Below are 22,038 nucleotides of genomic sequence, written 5' to 3'. Positions count from 1 at the left end.
GATAACAATTTGAATTGTGTTTTATTCAAATTAATGTTTTAAATGCAGTATGTTGTACATATATTAATGATGTGGACAAACTTTGGACCGTACTTATCAAACTTCTAAGAATTACATTAAAAAAAGCTCAAGAAACACATTAAAGTCAAATAAATTAAAACAATGACAACATTTCTAAATGTTATTGCATTTTCCTCAGTGATATGTTTTCGGCAAAAACCTAGCAAAATACATGATGTGTATCCATACCATTCTTTTGTGATGATAAAAGCTCAAATGAAGAGCTCAATAACAACCTTATTTTATATAGGGATTACAAAGGATATACATTTGATAAATCAGGATCACACTGACACACAATGAAGAAGACGAACTCATGCATTTAGAATATTTATTTTACTGACATTTGGATTGTGAATTGTGCCTTTCATGCTCACTGGACCTGAATACTGCGACAGTCTCAAAAAACAAAACTAAGAGAAGTGTATCTCGATGGCATACAGTACAGTATATATATATGTGTACTGAGTACACTGTATCATATTTAGAAAAACAAAAATAAGAGCACAAAATACATCTAAATAAGGGAAGTTTGAGATTTCCTTCTGCATCCTTTGAGTTGAACTTTCTGGCCGTTGGTAACAAATTCTTTAGAAAGTGAGAGCGTTTCATGAGTCTGGATTGCAGTATGAATGTGAAGAGAAGGGAGCATTACAGTCATGAACACTGGGCAGACTTTAAATTGGCTCGCACCCTTCAATACAGACTCAATGAATTTCACATGGGAGCTCTAAAAACAAAGTGCTCTCAATAACACTGTACTTCTCTCTGACACACACACACTCTCCCCCTCTCTGAACTGCTCACACACACACACACACACACACACACACACACACACACACACACACACACACACACACACACACACACACACACACACACACACACACGTGAATGTATGTGTGTGCCTCTGCCTATTTCTTCCATTATGTACCACAAACTTCAAAGCTCATACAAATGTTGTAAACATTCTCCACTCACAACATCATATGAATACAAAATGGCAGGAATCTGTACAGTGTTTACACATTTCAACTACATCTGTACCCATTACAATGTAAGGGTCTTCCCAAAAGTTTAAAGGGGCCCTATTAAGTTCATTTTCAGGTTTCATAATTTATTTTGTGCCTCTACTGTGACATGTTTCCATGCTTTAAAGTTCAAAAAGCACTTCATTTTACTCATTTTTCTGCAGCACCTCTTTCCACTCTCTGTCTGAAACCAGAGCCCACTCTGCTCTGATTGGTTATCTAGCCTGCTCTGTTGTGATTGGTCAACAGCGTAGAGATGTCCTGCCCCTTGGCCTATCAAGTACAATGTGTTGGAGCGCTAGCCAATAGAAGTGTGAGTGTTACACAGTGATGTCACTATGTTACGAAAGTAAACAAAGGAGTCCAATGGAGGCGTTTTAGGCCGGGGGGAGAGTGTGGGAGAGAAACTCCCTCTGGAAGGTCCTTTGGGTTTTTATGTCTGCAGACCATTCAGATGCACATAAACATATGTAACACATTACAGGAAAGGGAAAACCCCGAAGAGCATAATAGGGCCTCTTTAAACAATGTCCTTTGAGCCCATGCTGGGTTTCTTTTCAAGACGCTCCATCAGCTCCCCTGCACTGAAATAAAAAAACGGTTTCCTACTCCATGGCCAGGGCGACCCTGTCAGGCGTCATCGGCCCCCCCTTGACGGAGATCCACAAGTCCTCACTCGAGTTCTTTCTCTTCTTCGTTTCTGACCTTGCGGTTGCCATGGCGTCCTTGCAACAGCAGCAGTTGGCATGGCGACAGCAGCAGCAGTGGCAGCACACGACCAAAGTGGTGAGGAGGACGATGAGGGGCAGAGTCAGCAGCACCACCAGGCACACCGTGTTGTACGCCCCCTGGCTGTGCTTCTCTGTAGCAATGCTCCAAAGTTGGTGGAAAAAATCCCGGATGCTGTCTGTTCCCCCATCCATGGCGCTCGGATACGGAGTCGTGGCTCCTTTTAATTAAGTTTGTCTGGCAGTTGTAAAGTTTTAATAAATCCTTTAGAGGGTTGTGAAGTTTGCAAGTCAGTTAATGTGCGTATTAGCCAGCTGGAGACACTCAGATAATCACAAAATGGTGTTCATTTAAGTTGAAAGTTGTTTTTTTATGCGGTATGGTTTGAGCTTCAAAGTTTGTCAGGTCTGATATTGTTGGTGACTTGACATTGAACTTTCATGTGCTCCTGCTTTCTACTTCCAAAGAGTTTACAGCACTATCTGATGAGGCTTGCACTCAGGCTTGGGTTGTTTATGTGAAATGGAAACACTGGAAGCATGCAGGGTGACTTCATGTATGTCTACTTCCTTGAAGTGCCCTGAGCATTCTTTAAACAAATCCAGAAGACCAAAAGCTCACTTGTTTATCAGAAGGTTTTCTTTGAAATAGCCCAGTTGTGACAATCTTGATGCAGGAGAAAAAAGGCAAAATCTGCACTCCAGCCAAGTTTGTTTATCCTGCTTGGCATTCCTCAAAATGTTTTCTTTCTCTTTGTCTTCCAGAGGCCTCTCTCGTCCTCTTGCTCTTTTCAGTTACGTTTTGTAGCGATGCTTTTGGGTGTGTCTGTGGAACAAAAGAAAGAGAAAGTAAATACATTTGCTTTTCAGCAGACAGCTCTTCTTCCCTTTTTCCCAACTCGGCCTTCCAATCCATCTTTCTGCCTCTAAACGCCTCTACTCCTGCTCTCCCCCGCTTGTCAATGTCAGCTTCAGATGTTCAGCTTTTCCCCTCATTGATACTGCAGAGGACTCATTCAGGATTCAGGACAAATTTCTCCTGCTGAGGAAGACCGGTGCAAAGAAGAAGAGGAGAGGGAGATTGTGTCTGAGGGAAGGCAAGACAGAGATAAAGGTAACCAATCTTTCTAAGAGTCCTGCTGAGACAGAAAGTGTCAGGGGGAAAAAGGAGAGACGTAGAGAGAGACCTGCTCCAAGAGATTCATCTGAATATACGCAGCTAATTGCTCCCAATGGAGGAAATATACGGAGTCTGGCTTAAGTTTTCATAAATGTCTGATTGTAACGCTTTCCTCTGGCCTCAGATAAAATCTCCTAACAGCTCTACTGGAGGAGAAAAAACGAGGTGAGGTGCTTCAATTGGGGAAGTAGGTCTGCAAAAGAAGAAATAAAAGAGGTAAAAGTAATATTGTTCCTTTTTTCTTTGAGACTATTTGATTAAGTCTAAAGCCTTGAGGCAACATCTTTATTTAAACGGTGTTAAACCACTATAGTTTTCTCCAATGATTTCAAATACCAATTGAGTAAAGTACGTCCTCTAGATTCCCCTTAGCTCACGGCGTCAGAGCCTCTCTCTATTCTCGATGCAAGAGAGAGAAGAGATTTTCATCTCACATTTGGCTGGCAGAGAGAGAAAGATGCACCTGCAAGTGGAGAGCAAATAGATTTGACGTGGCTGTCTTGGTGCGTCGCGTCTCATGTGTGAAATTGGTTTACCCGCAGAGAGTCTGCTAACTTCCCTCCCGCTCGTGTGCTCAACAGGAAGTTGAGCGCTTAAGCTAAGTAAAGCCGGAGTCATCTGAGACCTCAGAGTTAGAGATGAGAAAGAGCAGTCTCTCAGACCTAAACTAAATTACCACATTTTAAGCTGTGCTTGTTACTATTTGTCTGTTTGGTTATAGTTTTGTTTTTCTTATCAGGCTGAAATAAAAATAAAGCTGTGTCCCATTCAACATACTTACTAAACTGTAAATAGCACAGTTTCATTCGTTATAGGCCTACTGCACTCGGAAAAAATATATTTTGTTTGACACAAACAGAAAATGATGCAATACTTCAAACTACAACTCTGGATTTTAATTGGCTAATAAGATAAAAACACATAAAAATAAGAAGCTCCTCCATTTCCTTTGTGCATTGCTTTGCATAATAAAAGTCTACATCAACGGATTGCTGAATTATGATTTTGGTGTGTATTCTGACTGCCTGTGACTTTATTTTTGGTTATTTTGGGTTTTACTTTGGTTGTAAAACTACATACAAACGCTCACAGTATGTAATCGGTGACAAGGGTTTGCACTCAAAGTGCAGCTTAATTTAGCCGAAAGCAAAAACATCAGATAAGTGTGGACCATGATCTTATTTGATGCACAGAAATCCTTCTGGTCCTAACAGCATTGGATTGAAGCATTCATCATTAGTAAAATGTACGCAGATTTTCAGCCAAAAAGCATTGAAAGTAAACTGTGAACTATACTAAGGAATATGAACATTGTTGGGAGCCCCAGAGTCACTTCCATGTTATTGTTGGTCTTTTCCTCCGCTGTTGTTACATCATGTTGTGATGAGCTCGGCTGAGCAGCAGCACCTTTGTGTAAACTCTGATCTCCCTCACATAATGAAAACACGGTCAACGAGCCACAGTCACTGAACAATAAGTCCGTAGGAGAGAAACAAAGGCCGGTAACAGAGGTGTGATAGCTATATAAAAGAGATGACTAATAATGCATCAGTGCAAAAGTCATTGAATGGAATGGATAAGTCATCAAGAGGTATGATAATTATAGTCTCTTGCCAGTATGAATGATCATTGTGGGTTATGTCTAACATGTAGAAATTGTAAAAAAGGATATTTATTCTGTATGTGCTCCAATAGAAAGGCATGAAATAGTTACAAGTTATATTAAATAGAATATTTTCCAGCTCAGGTAGTTTCAAAATGTGACTTTTCTCGAGGTAAACACTGTGATTGTCAGTATTGTTCTGCCAAGATCGCTTTCTCAGCAGGACATTTGAAGTATGTAATAGAGGGTGTTCATCACACTGTGAATGCTGATGGCATACGTCTGAGCTGAAGTTAGTTTGTGGTTTAGGAAAGGTGCAGAACAAAATAAGTAATTGAAAAAAGAAAATACAGCCACGCTTCATTTTACTATATTTTAAATGAGGCCACATTCTTTAAATGTTTACCTTGTTCATATTATCTCACTGAAATGCCATTCTAAGTTTGGGTGCTTCACTTTCTCATGACATTGTGCTCTCAAGGAGCCATTCATATACAGGAAAAGGCCACACTGGGGCACACAAAGCCAGGAAGGGGCTGAGAAAAATGTTATGATTGCACTCACTTAGCCCTTGCTGCTTTTTAAGGAACATGTGCGACCTAAAAGACAAAGTTGTGACAGAAGGCAACGCAGGAATCTTTAATGACTCGCCCCGAGCACACAGTCTGAACACAGCCTTCATCAATCTGTATTAATATAGAGCATGGAGGACATGTTTAGCTTAAATTGAATCAGCCTCCAATAAACTATTAGGACATACTTGAGTTTTTTTGTTGTTGTTGTTGCTAAAAACACAAGCTAGGTCAGATCACTAAGTGTAGCTGTTTTGCTTGAGTAGCTACAGGCCTGCTGACAGTCTGGAGGAGTGCATTTCTCTGGAGTGAACAAGAGCAAGTGCACAAGCCCAGTACAGTTCAGACTTGTGTCAACTCGATCCTGACTGAGTGAAATGAGCAAAGTTGAGGACATTAAGAAGAGGAGGAAGAGACACTAAAACCGGCATCAGGGAAAGACCAAAAAACCCTCCATTGAACAGAGCGACAGAAAGTTACTCTGAAAGAGATTGAAGCAGCAAATGCAGAGATTACAACTATTTTATAAACTAGAATTTGAATAAGTAAATAAATGTTATATTTTAACTAGATAACTAGAGTAGTACATTATAGTGATACTTCGGGGCACTCAAAGGCAGGAGAAAGGAAGAAACGTATCATCTTATCCTTGTAACTTGTCAAACATCCTGTCAGATCTAATCTTTAATACAGATCAACACTTTTTTAATAGGAGTCTTCACCATGGGCAGCACCTTTGCCCCAGTTTAACCACAAGTCACACAAGAAAACGCATCAACAGCTTATATAAACCACTCAGAACAGTTTCAAAGTATCTCAAATTGGCACTCAAGATCTCTTTGAAAGCGGCACCTTACCCCGCGGGCACGTGTGAAGTGGCAGGTCAGCTCGCCCTGCTGTCTAATCCCGACAGCTGCTCAGACTTCAGTTGTTTCTGTTTTGGCATCTGGCTTCTTCTCTGTTCTGGTCCCCCTCACCCAGACATCTTGACAAGTCTTCACTTTCTGTTCCTGTTTCCCTCTTTACCCTTGTTTCCCATTCTCCTCCTACTAGTGAGCGTGTGTTTTGGTCACAACGTCACAGCACCCTGCCCACTTTGTGTAAGAATGGGCCCTCTGTCTCTGCTGCTGTGTTTCCTGCATGGGAAACTACATTCTTGTGGTTGCTTTACTCAACTCACACAAGCACAGGGTGATGTCAGACAGCAAGGGGGGAAGTTATGTAAACTGCATACGAAATGAAATCACAAGACTTTATTAAATGTGTCTCAGAACAACTCCTCATGTTAGGATATTAAAAGAAAGGCTTCTCTACAGTACATGCACCAATGTGAGAAACCATGCAACCAGCATTGTTGCAGCATTTGACTAAATAACACTTAATCATACGAACAACCATCTCAGAGTCCTGTTAAGGGAATAAGAAAGGGGAAATGAAAGCTGTTTAAGGGTGTGTGTTGAGCACCACCAGGTGTAAGAGTCAGATGCAGTTGAGATATGAAAGAATAAGGTCGTGTGAACTGCACACAAATGCACGCACACACATTATTACTATGCCTGTGGCATTATGGTCAGTGCCCTTTCAGCTCAGTCAGGCAAAGGAAAAGACGATTTTTATTATTAAGTAAGAAAAAAAGTGTTTTGCTGACATTAAAAAGCAGCTATTTATTCTCTTCTTCGGAAAGGGGAAGTTATGAGATAAAGTGCACTGACTCGGATACTGTACACGAACTCTCGATATGATGTGAGCCTGTGAACTATGCAATATCTCAGAGTGGTTAGTGAAAGAGACATTTTTTTTTCGTGAGAATCAAACGTTCTTTTTTTATAGCGACCTTTTTTATAATAATGAATAAGGAAACATGGTCAGATATACAGTACCCTGTTGTTTTGAATTATTCTACTGCAGTTACATACCCTCACCGGACCATCTGACAGGCTGAACATGCAGAGTGTCTTTTGGTTGCCACGGGGCATGGTTACATGAAAATTGATGAGACGAGCCTCGCCATGTCTGCAGGTGTGTCTGAGCCATCTAAGACAAACAACACACACACACACACACACACACACACACACACACACACACACACACACACACACACACACACACACACACACACACACACACACACACACACACACACACACACACACACACACACACACACACACACACACACACACACACACACACACACACAGAGAGAGGCTGACTGGCAGGGTGTGTAGTTCTCCACAGTGAAGCTATATCACAGCTGCTGTTGAGGCACTACAGGGTCCAGTCACCTGGAGCAAGTGTTGATTAATGACCTCAGTGTAGCGGCACTTCCCTTGATGGAAATCCCTCTTTACAGTAGTTTATATGAAAATGATTTCACTATATTTTTTGCTTCTGCAGACGTACCTGAATATAGATTAAACTATACTGCAGGGGTCATTTGGAAATCTTGATTCTGATTCAAAAACACGAGGAGGGATCTGAAAAAGCAGCTGAATTATGCGCCAATGTGCTTTCTAGGTCTGAGTTTCTTTCTTTCTTACATTATAAGGATCCTATTATACCTTCCCTTCCCTCTAAGTATAGACCTACCTTATGTTCAAATGACACTGCAGTGGCCCTTGTATGCATCCCATTTCCTCCAAGGAGACCTTATTCTCAATACATATTTCCTTGTGCTATATAGGGCGTATCTCCCATCTGGTTTATAGAAACCTTACTTTCAGGCAAGCACAGCTATGAGGGAAACCTTGAACAATATATCCCTTTATCCAGCTGGGGTCTGTAGCTGAACAAATTGCAGGAAAGACCAGTAAGCTCACGCTGGATCAACGATCATACAATCATGATAGCAAAGAGGTGACTGTGACATTACCCGCAGCATTAAAGGAAGCCTCATGGGATCACTGGACTGAGTGGGTATAACCAAACGTGGTGCACTCTGTGACTTCTTGAATGTGAGCGCTAATGAAAAGTGACTAAAGGGTTGCTGTAGTGGAATCTGACAAGTGTCCAGAAATAGTCTGCTAATAAATCCCGTCCCCTCGGGGGCAAACCTTAGCAGTGGTTCAGTCCTGTAAAATGACGCTGTGAAAACACGGAGTAAAGACTTGATGAGTCTATATAAGGAATTGCCTCTTGCTCTGAAGGAAAAAGCCCTCATTGAAGAGCTGTTAGCTGGCATGTAAACGTAAGGCTTTTACAGGAACACCTAATTGCACTTTTAAGCTATGAGGTCAGTCTGAGCTATTTTTACATTTATTTACGTAATAATCTCAGCATAGTTATCATATGACACAGGCTGTATTTTAGGACTGGACATATTATAAAACATCTCTTTCTTGGTTTGTGAGAACACAACTTTGATCCATTCTGCTGTATAAATAAATAAAGGGCGTCTCTGTAAGCCTACAGTAAAGGAAATATTTTCCAAAGTGCTTAAATATGTTCAACAGGGACTTTCTTAGTTCCTCTTTGCTCCCCAGTATATCCATATACAGAATAAGCTATATGAATCACTGTGGGAAAATCACTCGAGCTAGTCAACATGTTGGGTTGCCATGACACTCAGTTGCCAATAATGAGTGTAAAGTTGGCCAAAAAAGATGACTCAATAAGAAACTGCAAAATGCAGCTGACGCTCTCTCAGTTGAGTGTTAAAGGTCACCTATTGCAAAATCCACTTTTTCATGTCTTTTATACAGAAACATGTGTCCCCTCTGTGTGAAGAGATTCTGAAGGTTTAATGATTTGTTCCCTTTCTGTCCTGACCCATTTATATAAAAACCTGTCTGAAAATGAGCAGATCAGATTTTGGCCACTTTATGATGTTTTGGCTTGTGTAACCATTAGCCAATAACCAACCAAGGTAACATCAATAATACCTGAAACCAGAGCCCAGTCTGCTCTGATTGGTTAGCAGGCTGGCTCTGTTCTGATTGGTCAACCACTTAGAGATGTCCCAACCCTTAGCCTATCACGTACTATTTGTTGGAGCGCTTACCAATATAAGTGCTATAGTATAACGTAGTGATGTCACTGCAGTAAACAAAGGACTCAACGTGATTTTAGCTTTTGCAGACCATTTACATGCACAAAAACCTATATAACAAATACACGAAAGGGTAAACCCCCCAAAAGCATAATAGGGCCCCTTTAAGGCAGAATACATCCAATTCACTATTCTATTCTATTTGAGTCCAAATTTGCATCTTCAGGTTGCGTCAAGGCCAACTTTGGTGAACTACATCTGCATGTTCTCCTGTGCCTTCATGCTACATAAATATTGCTGTGTCTTTATCTCTCACTGACAGGCTTTGGCTTTTGTTTCCTACAAACAGAAATATCTGATGGTGTTACATGACTGACAGCTGCCTGACCTTGTGTGCTCCTTTGATAACCAAAAGATACAAAAGTGCATTTCCCTGTTTTTGTTGCGAGTGTTTTAAATGACTCGTATGCATTGTAACAGCTGTGTTGAAGTAAAAATTCTAACAGAAAGTGTTGAGTCTGAAGGAGATTGTTAATTTCAAATGTGTAGCTACAGGAGCATTTAGGGCTAAGAGATTAAACATTTTACAGGAACACGACACAGCAAGCAAGATCAATTAGAAAAGTTCACCCTGCAGTGATGGGAAAAAAAGAAAACAACAATTCTTTTAAAACACGTCTCAACCGCAATTCATATCAACACGACAGTAATTGAATTTTTTCGCTAGCATTAATCTCCTCACTGTGTCACATTTTCTCGTCTCATTATTATCTCAGTATCCAGTCCCATCTCCCTTAATCAATGTCACCTGTTAACAGAATAGACTGGTGTCTCACTACAGAACACCTCAGGAGAGCATTAGACTGTGCCATGGACATGTCTTTTTACTGACTGAGCTAAGAGATATAGCAAAAAAAAACACCCTTTGCTGTTGACCCTCATGTGTCTTTTGTTTATTCGGATATACAAAAATAGGTTTCCTAATATAAATAAAATGTTTCTCAAGCCTGACTAAATGCATATTCTGTTATATTTTATTTATTAAATCTAAGAAGTCTCAGTCTTCTGAGATAGGGTTGTCAATTATGCAAAAAATATGTTTTTTGTCAAAGTGTGTTATCCTAAATAACAAAAACACTCTGGTTAGTTGAATTGTAAAATAAATCTCAAATAAATCACTCCACTTCCATTCTTCATTTATGTGTCTTTGCGTCTTTGATACAGCCAATGACATAGAACAACATCAAAAGTACGTTGTGCCCTCTGCTTTTTTTAAAAGATTATCACGATTCATTTTTCATCCCACCCATTTAAATCTTTACATATTTGCATTCCATTTCACCGTCTCGCAATGTATCGGTATTCGTGCTCCGCATGTTGACCAACAACAAATAAAGCTGTTCTCTTTACGTGCCACTACAGCATTGTTCTCATTCAAACTGTGCATCAATGCGTGTGTGCATAGAATTTACTCTGTAATGCACTCAGTAATAGCAAATGTGTTCCTACTCTCTCACAAACACACACATATAACACTCTGTGGCTGTGCCCTATGCACAAAATCCCAAATTGTTGAGCTTGTACCCCTGCCGTCCCTGTAGGTGATGAGATAAAGCAGAGACTCTGCTGAGCTCGCGCCCCAGGTCACTGCAGCCCTGAGAGACACTTCCATATGTGTGTCAGCTCTCATATTTGAAAGGCTCCTGAGGACTTTTGTGTAGCCTAGTTCAGCTGATGCAGGGGGGGGGGGGCACTAAAGAGCGCTCCTGGCACACAGCAAAAATCCAACCCCATTTTCTATTTGGCCTTAAATCATGAATACAAAATGGCAAGGCATTTCGTTGGTTCAGGAAAAAAATGATTGAAGGAAAACTTTGACAAGAAAGTCCAGAAAGTCCAGCTAAACAGACGTGGTGACTATAAAGAGAGGAGATGGTAAACTTTATGTAAATCAGTGAAGCCAGAGGGTTATTCTGCAGTCTCCAGAGAGGACATGGAGAGATTGTGGAGGATTTCAGCTTGTTTTACATGTTGATCAATAACATAAACACATCTTGGTGTTTTTGGAAAAGAAATTTGCACAAAAACAAGATTGTAAATTTCATATTTTCACAATTACTACAAAAGCTATGTATGTGATAGCAAAGACAATCAACATATATATATAAAACATTTCCTTAGAAAACTCATAATATAGTATGTCACAAAAATGTCAATAAAAACATGCGGCATATCATTATAAATGTCCTAAAAAAGACTTAGTGTAGTTAGTATAAAAAATGTGTACAAAAGTCATAATAGAGAATGCATAAAAAGAAGTAATAAAAAGAGTGCGTTATTAGAAATGTAATTAATAAAATGTAAAAAAGTGAATAAAAATAAACAAAGTATGGTTTGTCATAACAAATTCATAAAAACTCATAACGGAGTTCTACAAAAAATAAATAATAATAGTATTTGATTTTTGGATCCCAGCTACCAGACTGACCCCACTGAGCCAGCTCACACCTACATTTAAAGTCCAGCCCATTCAGGAGGTAGAGGCAGTGCGTGGGGAATTCAGGGATTGCTTTAAGGGATGGATAACCCCTGAGCAGAAAGGAAATACTCATTCAGAGGGAAATTGAATCTAAAGTGTAGGGCATAATTGGTGAATCAGCACTAGTCGATAAAAACAAGGAACATTCTCATTAAGCAGCATTGAGACTTCAGAAGCTACATTGATGTGATCGTTCATTAATTACAAGTGTTCAAGAGTGCTGAAAACCTTAGTGAATGCTTAGATAGATCGTTGCAACAATCTTTTTCACTTGTGATCCTCTAAATTAGAACAAACAAACAAACGATGAAGTTGTGAAGCTCAAACAGAACATGAAGTCTTACCTCACATCCTGCGCTGAACATGTTAAATCTTCCTCTGTGATCTGTGAGGCCCTGTGCAGGCTTCCCCTCTCCAACCCATGGAGCTCTGAGCATCAATAAATGTCTGATGAACACCAAGCTGCTCACCGGCCGCTTTCCCAATTAAGCCTCGGTGTTTACAACCCTGTCACAGAGAGACTCTAACTGGGACAACTGGGCTGTGCCTCCCTCTTATTCAGATGCCTGCCAGGGCCTGTTAACTTTCTGGATTCAGTGAGATGTAAAGAGACTCTAGGAGCACATGGGAGGCTGGGGACGGCTCACAACGCCGCTTTTCATCAGCTTCACCACGTCACTCTGTGGAGAGCTGTGGAGGCATTACTGGATGGATGGAGTGAAGAGAGGGGGAGAACAGGAGAACATATTTTCTGATCATTACGCAGCATGTTCAGCCTTTTATTGACTCAGTAGGCAAAGGGAAAACTAAAAGATTTCTATGTAAATAAAAGTATGTAGCATTAAGTTCTATTTAACTAAAATACATAATTTTTCATGATGTAGTTTTGGGTATATCTTTGTCACAATAAAACATTTTCACTTTGTATTCCTCATTTGCTAATGGAATAAGATTGCAATTAGGGAACATTATGTAGATTTAGCAATTTGGCAGACTAAAGAAAAGTCTTCAGGAAAGTTCACACCAGCACTGTTGTAGAGAAACCATCATACAGTAAGCTTCAATGAACTAAAATGTGCAAAAACTGAAATCAATGAAGCTTGATGATGACGTGGTTACATGATTGCTGCTAATGTACACATGCTGTATGAAATTGGTCTTTTGCATTTGTTCACAAATTGACTCTCATTCTGACTAACTACATCATTTTTAACCATAACACATTATTCTGTTGTTAAAATCAACTTCTCCTAATTGGTTTCGAGATGAGATCAGATCTAACTTAGCCTACAAAGTCATTTTTGCCACCCAGGCATGTTCAGCTGACTGTGTGGTCGGTGGTTTCGCTCTTTATCGTGGCCCTCCAGCTGTTAGAGATGTAAAAACAGGCACTTGTTAAGATTATGCAAAAAATCCTGTCAAATGACATGAAATACATACATGGTTCCAACAGAAATGAAGGAAACAGTCATGTTGATAGTATCAGCAGCCTTAACTGGCTCATTAATTGAAAAATTGTATTAATCACCTTTCTGGATTAAAAAAACGAGTTCAAGCTACGGGTGAGTGACATTTCACCCCATCTGCTAGTTGGAAAAAAGGACAATACTCCTACTGTACTCAATATGTATTACATGTATGTTAACTTAATGAACATTATTGCTGGCAACAACACAGAAAAGTCAAACTCTTTACACACACATGCAAAAGTTTGAGATGTTTCCATCAAGACTAACTTTAATCCCAGCTGGACTGCGCAGTGTGAACACAGCACTGTGGCAGCAGAGTCATAAACACAGCAGGGTTTGTCGTCTCTTCATTTAATCAGACAGTATAATCATGTTGTGTCTTTTTAATCGTCCAACATCACACATTTTAAACTCAAACCACGGCCCCCTGTTGAGCTCCGTCTTTGGTTAAAGGACAAGTTACACACAGTACGTTTTCAGGGTTTTAGTTTGCAAGGAAAGAGAAAAAAAACCTTCCTTCTGAAAGGGAAAAGCAGGGAGAAGTTTCTGAAGCTCCTCGGACAAGTTTCTGTTAAAGTTACACTGTTTATGACGGACAGAGAACATGGCAAACTGTGAGCATTGTTTTCATGACGCAGCTGTTCAGTGTTTTCTTTTGATATAGGCTGAACATGAGCTTATCTCTCTGACCTTTACCACTATAAAGTGCTGTGTTGCTCATTTATTTGTGTCTGACTAATGTATTCACGAACCCTATGCAGGCTCATTATTTACCAAGTGGATTCTGCTGACCAAACATTTGAATGGATAATTAATAGATAATTAAGAAGAGGCCGTAATTAAACAATGAATCTCAGAAAACTGCTGAATTGAGAATTATGGTATATTTGTATCAAATATGTAGCTTCTGTCATGCATTGTGTAGCTGTGCACAGTTTTGTTCAAAAAAGTCGTGTGTAACCTACGGAAGCCCATTTCCATCACTGAGAGGACATTTTTGATGACTTACTAAATCATTATTATGACTTTATATGTCATTATTTTTGACTAACTGTGTAATTATAATTAACACTCAATATTTAGAATTATTCTCTCAATTAAAATGACTCACTATCTAATTTCTTGACATATTAACTCAAAAATAATGACTTTTTTCAGCAGTTGGGCTGCCGCATGCACTTGACAGCTCAAACACATACACGTAGTCATTTTGATTCTAAACTGACGGATGTTATTTATCACATTCTCTATAGTTAAATCTGAAACTTGACTTAACTCTAAAGCCATGTCCGTCAGCAACATTGCAAAAGCCGACCTTGACTGGCTGCTAAACTGTAAGTCACACCTGAAGCTAACAAAACAAAGCTATATTAAGCTACCATGATTTATACACAATCTCATTGCGAATGCATATAAGCCGCGGTTTAGGACCACAATTGAAGTTCCATTAACAGACAAACCAAACCTCAATGAAAATGGCATCTGCTCTGTCCTTGTTGCTGAACATTTTCCCCTGGTCATCCTCATATCACATGAATAATAAAACAAACAGCTTTACTGTTACATTGCTTGCAGGCAATTCGTCTGCTTTTCCCTCGCCAGGAGCCAGCTCGGGGTGAGGCTTTGGAGGATTTTGGCCGGCTGTATGACACCGTAGGACGGGGGTGCATGCAAATGAACGGCGCACATTTGACAACATGCTCTTTTTCAGCAGGTGAGTGAGGTGTATGTGAACAGTATTATTGAAATTGGCCAAAATCATATATCAAATATACATATATAAATTGACATTAGAGAGTACTAAGGAAAAAAGTGCTATTATTAGCAGATTCAACAACCCCCTTATGTGCATTTAGTACTTCAAGATAACATTACTGATAATGTCTTCTCTGCTTCAAACTGCTTCAACACACCACTCACTGCGCTATTCCCAAAGGTCCTGTGCAACTGTTATAACACCATGTATCCATTTAAATTGTCTTTTTAATGTAAATTATTTAATTAGAAAAGCGTGATGGAAAAGACAACTCCAGCATAACTATCCCCAGAGCGGTCAAACACACTGCTGACCCTGTAGGGGAGACTCTATCATTAAAGAAACACGTTATCTGCACCCATCAGTGTCCATCTTGCTTCATGAGCAAGAAATACCGTCTTATGGGCTGAAAAAGGAAAAGATTCATAGCATTATGTCATAGTATTTTCTGTACTAAGAACTCTTATAGTATGCCATAAACTGAAAACAGCTATCCTAACAATTGTTAAAAGAATATAATCCACCTAGCAGTAGCCTACCTCTAAAGCTCAATAATGAATATATCTTTGTCAGGCGTAGCAGCTTCCTGGAGTCTCTTTTAGTTAACTGTCAACCTCGCTGTCACAAAATGACTTTAAAAATACTTTTCATGAATTAAAGTCAGCTTTCTGTAATTCTGACAGTCTAACCGCCTTAAATTGGGCTCTTTTCCACAGATCGCTGTCTACAGTCACTTCTTTGAAGATGAGAAAAGAACAAATGTTTGTCCAATATGTTATCTTCAGAAGTGTTTTGATGTCTCTGTGTGTGGGCATACATTGAAAATCCTGGCACCAACTGGCAGACCTTGATGACTCCACTTTCACTGCTCTCTTGTAAGTGCTGCTGGCCTGACTTCAGTGTTTAACGGCGTCCAATTAGAGGTGAAGATACTTTGAAAGGTTAATGACATAGAGTCAGTTGGCTCTTGCTATGCACTTCATTATTTCATGGGAGTAAAAAGGGGAGCAGTTGCAGTCATCACAGCCATCACAGCTCTACTTTTATATAAAACTTTAAACAGACCCAGGCTTTGTTCATGCTAAGATGTTCTACATGGAGGGCTTCGTAACAGTTCAACAGACATCTTACATATAACAGCATGTAGTGAACACACACACATCTAACATACAACAGCATGTAGTGAACACACACACATCTAACATACAACAGCCTGAAGTGAACACACACACATCTAACATACAACAGCATGTAGTGAACACACACACATCTAACATACAACAGCCTGAAGTGAACACACACACATCTAACATACAACAGACTGAAGTGAACACACACACATCTAACATACAACAGCCTGAAGTGAACACACACACATCATCTTACATACAACAGCATATAGTGAACACACACACATCTAACATACAACAACATGTAGTGAACACACACACATCTAACATACAACAGCATGAAGTGAACACACACACATCTAACATACAACAGCATGAAGTGAACACACACACATCTAACATACAACAACATGTAGTGAACACACACACATCTAACATACAACAGCATGAAGTGAACACACACACATCTAACATACAACAGCATGAAGTGAACACACACACATCTAACATACAACAGCATGAAGTGAACACACACACATCTAACATACAACAGCATGAAGTGAACACACACACATCTAACATACAACAACATGTAGTGAACACACACACATCTTACATACAACAGCATGAAGTGAACACACACACATCTAACATACAACAGCCTGAAGTGAACACACACACATCATCTTACATACAACAGCATATAGTGAACACACACACATCTAACATACAACAACATGTAGTGAACACACACACATCTAACATACAACAGCATGAAGTGAACACACACACATCTAACATACAACAGCATGAAGTGAACACGCACACATCTTACATACAACAGACTGAAGTGAACACACACACATCTCACATACAACAGCATGAAGTGAACACACACACATCTAACATACAACAGTACAAAGTGAAAACACACACATCTTACATACAACCACATGTAGTGCACACACACACACACACACACACACACACCACACACACACACACACACACACACACACACACACACACACACACACACACACACACACACACACACACACACACACACACACCACAACACACACACACACACACACACACACAACACACACACACACACACAACACACACAGCATGAAGTGAACACACACACCAAAAAAGAAACAAATGACACTGTATCAGACTATTTGAATATTTTATTAATATGTAGAAAATGTATTAAAAAAGGAACTATATAGTACATGTTTAAGTCAAACTAGAGCTACATTTGACAGTAATATCCAAGGTTATTCAACAACAAATCCTTAGTTTCAGCATATATAAGCTTCTCAACAGTCAACAACGCATTTTCAACATTTACATTTCATGGCAAGATTTCAAATGAATGCAGTTTGAGTTTCTGGCTCATATTGGAAACGTCAACAAACGTGGTGTTTTGATCAGTTAATTGACCTTTTAAATCAAACCCAAATATCACATTTTCTTTTTGATATCTTCGAGGATCATTTGTCATTATTAGATTAAATCGTTTTTCACAATGTTGCATCAGTAACAGAGACATTGGAAAATAAGTTAAATAAATAAGGGGAACATGTTTCCTGTTCTGTAGGAGGCTCAGTATAAATAAATAGTAATACAGTGTGATACTAAGTTTTATGTTTAAATAACGGAGAAGGTTATCTATTTTCAAACCATTTCCCTCCATTTAAAAAATAATAATACTGTAGTTGGCTTGAAATGAGTAAAACAAATTATTTGGTCTTAATGTTAGACGGACTGTCATCATCATATCAAGAAAATATTCAAGCTCTTTAGTCTATGGAATTTCAAGCATGTTTTTTTTTTCATTACACAAGGGTTGCATTTGCTCAATTTCAATAGTTTTGTTTTCCTAAAAGCTTCATAAATAATTAACTTGAAATGAAAGACGGGACAGAAGCTTGTTTTAAGCAAGACAACGTGACTTATTTTTTCTCATTGATTGACAAACATGGTTCAATTGATTGAATGATTGGAAACATTTGAAAACAAACAATATTATAGCATATCAGCATTCCTCTTAGAAAGATTTAAGAGCACCTTATATTTTGCCATGAGTAAAATCCCCCACAATACTAATAACATTCAGTTCCTTTTCTGCAAAGCTTCGTGACCTTTTGTTCAAAAATGCACTGAGGCAAACTTCATCTAAGTAGTTAATGAAATAAGTACACGGAGAATTCCCTACGCTACTATAAATCACAGAAAGAGATGGAGTGCATGAGAGGCTCTGAAACAGTCACTTTGACACAGAGACATAAATCAGACTGGGAAAGGTCACATGTTGAAACAGTTTGTTAAAATTATATGTTAGGTTATGCTGGTTTTTATTTGACCCTTGAAGGGCAATTTGACTGTTTTTCACAACAGTTTAGAGGCCTGATAAATCCATATTATGTTATCAACATATTTTACATTACAAACTATTTCAAGGGCGCCTTTTACCCAGTTCAGCAAAGAAACTACAGACACAAACATATTGCTATGACATTTGTTATTTACCATCAGGCTCTTGATTGCATCCAGTCAACATGCATTGGTCTCCATCTGCCCTCGAACACAACAACGGTTCAAAATATAACGGTTAAAGGGGAAATGTTTCTGAATTAGTTTGCATCTAAAGGGGAACACATCAAAAGTCACATTATCTTCATCTCCATATCTACATGAGTATATTAGTAGTTTATAGAGGGGAGAGTCACCATTGTTTTCAAGTCTAATAAAGGAAAAAAAACAACACAAATGAAAATGTACACAGTCGTATAATACAAGCCAGATTTCCTGGTTTGCTCAAAAGAAAAAAGAAATAAAGAAACTGACAGGAGTACATAAGAATGAGATCTCCAGCTGGAAATATTGAATATATGAGACAAGATGTTGCTTGCAGGGATGGTAGAATTCGTTTTCAATCGATTGAATTGTAAAATAAAAACATTTATTTATTTGTTTGAAGCCAGAGAGGAGATTTAGCCATTTCTTTGATTTGACTTCAAACTCCACAGAGATCATTTCCCCTCCAACAGAGGAGGCGGGAAACTAAAACAAGTTCTGTTTCCAGAAAACAGCAGTCAACTAAACTCACTGGCTCTGAACGCTGTGCGCGACAGTGTGAACGCTGAATAAAAAACAAAATGCTCGGTGGGCATGCTGCAGATTACGCCCGCCCCCACTAAAAGAAACATTCTCTGTCATGTTTGCTGATGTTCTTGTTTCACCGGGGAGCTTCAATAGCGAGCTAGTTAAGAACGGCAGAGAAGAAAGAGTTGGCTCCTCTCCACCCTCTGTGCTGCCTCCTTTGTCGGGTTCATTTCAGTGTACAGTGGGGGAGAGGCCGGGCGAAAAACTCGCACTATGCCCACCCTGACTTTCTTTTGCATAGAATTTAGTGTTCACATTGCATAAACGCACAACGCCAGGGGACACGATTACCATAAAAGTCCCTGAAAAGTGAGAATCTATTAATGCGGGAAAATGCTGCTTCAGTGACTTTGGTGACAAAACTGACTGGCATCTTTCCAAGCTGCGGGTTGAAGCTCTATTATGCAGATCTTTGGTTACACCTCTCTGCAAGCAATCACTGCGTATACAGAAGGGGGGGGGGGGGCACAGATATTAAGCGTTTGTTGTTTGAAAATAAATTCCAGGAAATAATATTTTAAAAGCCCACGGACGACTGAAGAAATAATTTAGCTGAATGAACAATAGCTTTGCTGTGTTCCCACTCGCAGTGCACATACTGTCTCAGTGTGGCTACCAAAAATAATAAAGAGTTTCTTTCTGCTTTAATAATGAACACAAATGATACTGTGGTAACAGTAACACAGAGGAATATGATCAATAAAACAGGTGGTAATGAAGCTGTTGCTGGTGCACGGCTTTGTGAACGAGGAGTCTGGAGGTTTGGTTTTTTAAAGTTAATTTCATCTCTTATTTCTTTTATTATTCATTAACTTAATATAGGCTCCAATACCAAGGCATCAAATCATACTAAATAGATGGATTTTGCCACAATATTAGTTATAAAAATATATTTATCTTACAGTTAAGGGTTTTAAGGGCATATACATTATGTTTTTTTTGTTAAAAGTGTTATTATTTCGGTTAAAATAACGTTAGCTCTTGCAGTCTTGAGGGCATTTCTGAGCACATTTCTATCCCAGGGAAAGGCAAATCACAGCATTAAAGGAAACAAAAAAAGCTTCTTGGTTTGCCTTTCCATTTTTTTTTTACAGCAAATTCGAACCATTGTCATTCAAAGTATTTAATAAATTACATACAGCGTCTTCTTTCATCTGAGTAGAAGTACAGCAGGGAGCGACGGCTAAAGAGAGATAAACGGAGCTCGGTCATTGTTTCGTTATCTGCTATGTCGTGTTCTCATCGATGGTTAGAAACAGTTTCTGCATGTTGGTTATATATTATTAATAATGGGTTTTTATTATTTTACAACAGAAGATTAATAAAATATTAGTATCTTTTTGTCATAACCCTTTCTTTTTCTTTGCAGCCTCACTAAAAGGCGTTACAACGATCATCAGTGAGACACACAGATAGCAGAAACTCATCAGTGAACAGCCTCCGACCTGCGTTTATCTGTGACTCTGGGCCGGGTGGCTTTGTTTACAATCCAGGGGCGGACCGCCTCCTCTTGCTGCTGATGCTGCGGAAGTTGAACGGCCTCATCTTCATCTCCACGGCAGGAATAGAGAACTCATGGCCTTTCCAGTGGTACCAGTTAATGCCCTGTAAGAGTGACAGGAGGGGTTTCAGAAGCAGAGTCAATCAACAGGGTGTTTAAACGTCCCCTATTATACTCTTTTTCATCAATATATTATAGGTCTCAGTTATATACAAAACATGTCTCTGAAGTGTTTGGCTCAAAATACCAAACAGACCATTGTAGCATCCCATAAACCCCTCTGTTTCAGCCCTGTTTCCAAAGAAGAAGAAGAAGAAGAAGAAGAAGAAGAAGAAGAAGAAGAAGAAGAAGAAGTTACACTTTATTAATCCCTTACAGGGAAATTTCTTTCCCCACTCTGTTGTGTTAACACACATTACACACACAGGGGAGGATATACATGCACAAACACAGAGGATATACATGCACACACACAACCACATGCAGATAGGAGAGGTGGCAGAGCAGAGAGGCTGCCAGGTACCCGGCGCCAAGGGAGCAGTTTCGAGGTTAGGTGCCTTGCTCAAGGGCACCTCGGCAGTGGCCTTGGAGGTGAACTGGCACCTCTCCAGCTACCAGCTCACTTTTTTTGGTCCGATCGGGACGTGAACCGGCGACCCTTCGGTTCCAAGACCAAGTCCCTACAGACTAAGCCACTGCAAAGTGCTGATTCTCTGAGATATTTGGTTAAATAGAACAAAATGGTGCTCTAGGAGGAGATTCAGGTGATAAGGTGTGGGGGGGGGGGGTTACCTTGGTTGGTTATTGGCTAATGGACACAAGCCAAAAAATCGTTATGACATCATAAAGTGGCCAAAATCTGATCAGCTCATTTTCAGACAGGTTTTTAAATGGATCAGGACAAAAAGTGAGTGAATCTTTTCTCCTGAAACGTTCAGAAACTCTTTACACAGAGGGGACACATGTTTCTGTATAAAAGACAAGAAAAAGTGGATTTTGCATAACAGGTGACATTTAAGCTGAGGGGAAATGACAGAAAATGTTCAATAAAAAGGAAGGAGGAAATGTAACATACTCAGAAAAGTGTCTGAAGGAAAGCACAAATCCTTACTTAAGAGCTAGCACTAGCATGAATTCAATGTAATTATAGTCTCACTCCATCCCCGCTAATCCACCACCTCCAAACCTTCCAATTTGCAGCTCTACACTGAGAGGCACTTTGTCCTTGCGTGTCTTTATGCCTGTCCATCTCTGCTCCTACCTGCTCTCATTTCATGTCATCACACAACAAAGACGGC

At 39.5% G+C, this 22,038-nt stretch overlaps 2 protein-coding genes across 2 annotated transcripts in view; both read right to left on the bottom strand.

The window, feature by feature from the left end:
* Positions 1-377: 377 nt before the first annotated feature.
* LOC117488689 (uncharacterized protein KIAA0040) lies at positions 378-6,276 on the bottom strand. Its single transcript, XM_034137722.1, has 2 exons — positions 6,035-6,276; positions 378-2,648 (listed from the first exon to the last, which is right to left on the bottom strand). Exon 2 carries the CDS (start codon positions 2,015-2,017, stop codon positions 1,700-1,702), a length of 318 nt encoding a protein of 105 aa, XP_033993613.1. The 5' UTR covers positions 2,018-2,648; positions 6,035-6,276; the 3' UTR covers positions 378-1,699.
* A 10,964-nt stretch (positions 6,277-17,240) lies between these two features.
* tnr (tenascin R (restrictin, janusin)) overlaps positions 17,241-22,038 on the bottom strand; it is a 161,753-nt gene continuing 156,955 nt past the window's right edge. The window contains exon 31 of the mRNA XM_034137721.1: positions 17,241-20,844. Coding sequence (XP_033993612.1) covers positions 20,722-20,844 — 123 coding nt within the window. The 3' untranslated portion in view covers positions 17,241-20,721. The remainder of the gene's footprint in view (positions 20,845-22,038) is intronic.

This window comes from Trematomus bernacchii, unplaced genomic scaffold (genome assembly GCF_902827165.1).
Source record: "Trematomus bernacchii unplaced genomic scaffold, fTreBer1.1, whole genome shotgun sequence".
Classification (NCBI taxonomy): domain Eukaryota; kingdom Metazoa; phylum Chordata; class Actinopteri; order Perciformes; family Nototheniidae; genus Trematomus; species Trematomus bernacchii.
The sequence above is the reverse complement of the archived record's forward strand: the minus strand, read 5'-3'. Positions and strand labels throughout refer to the sequence as shown.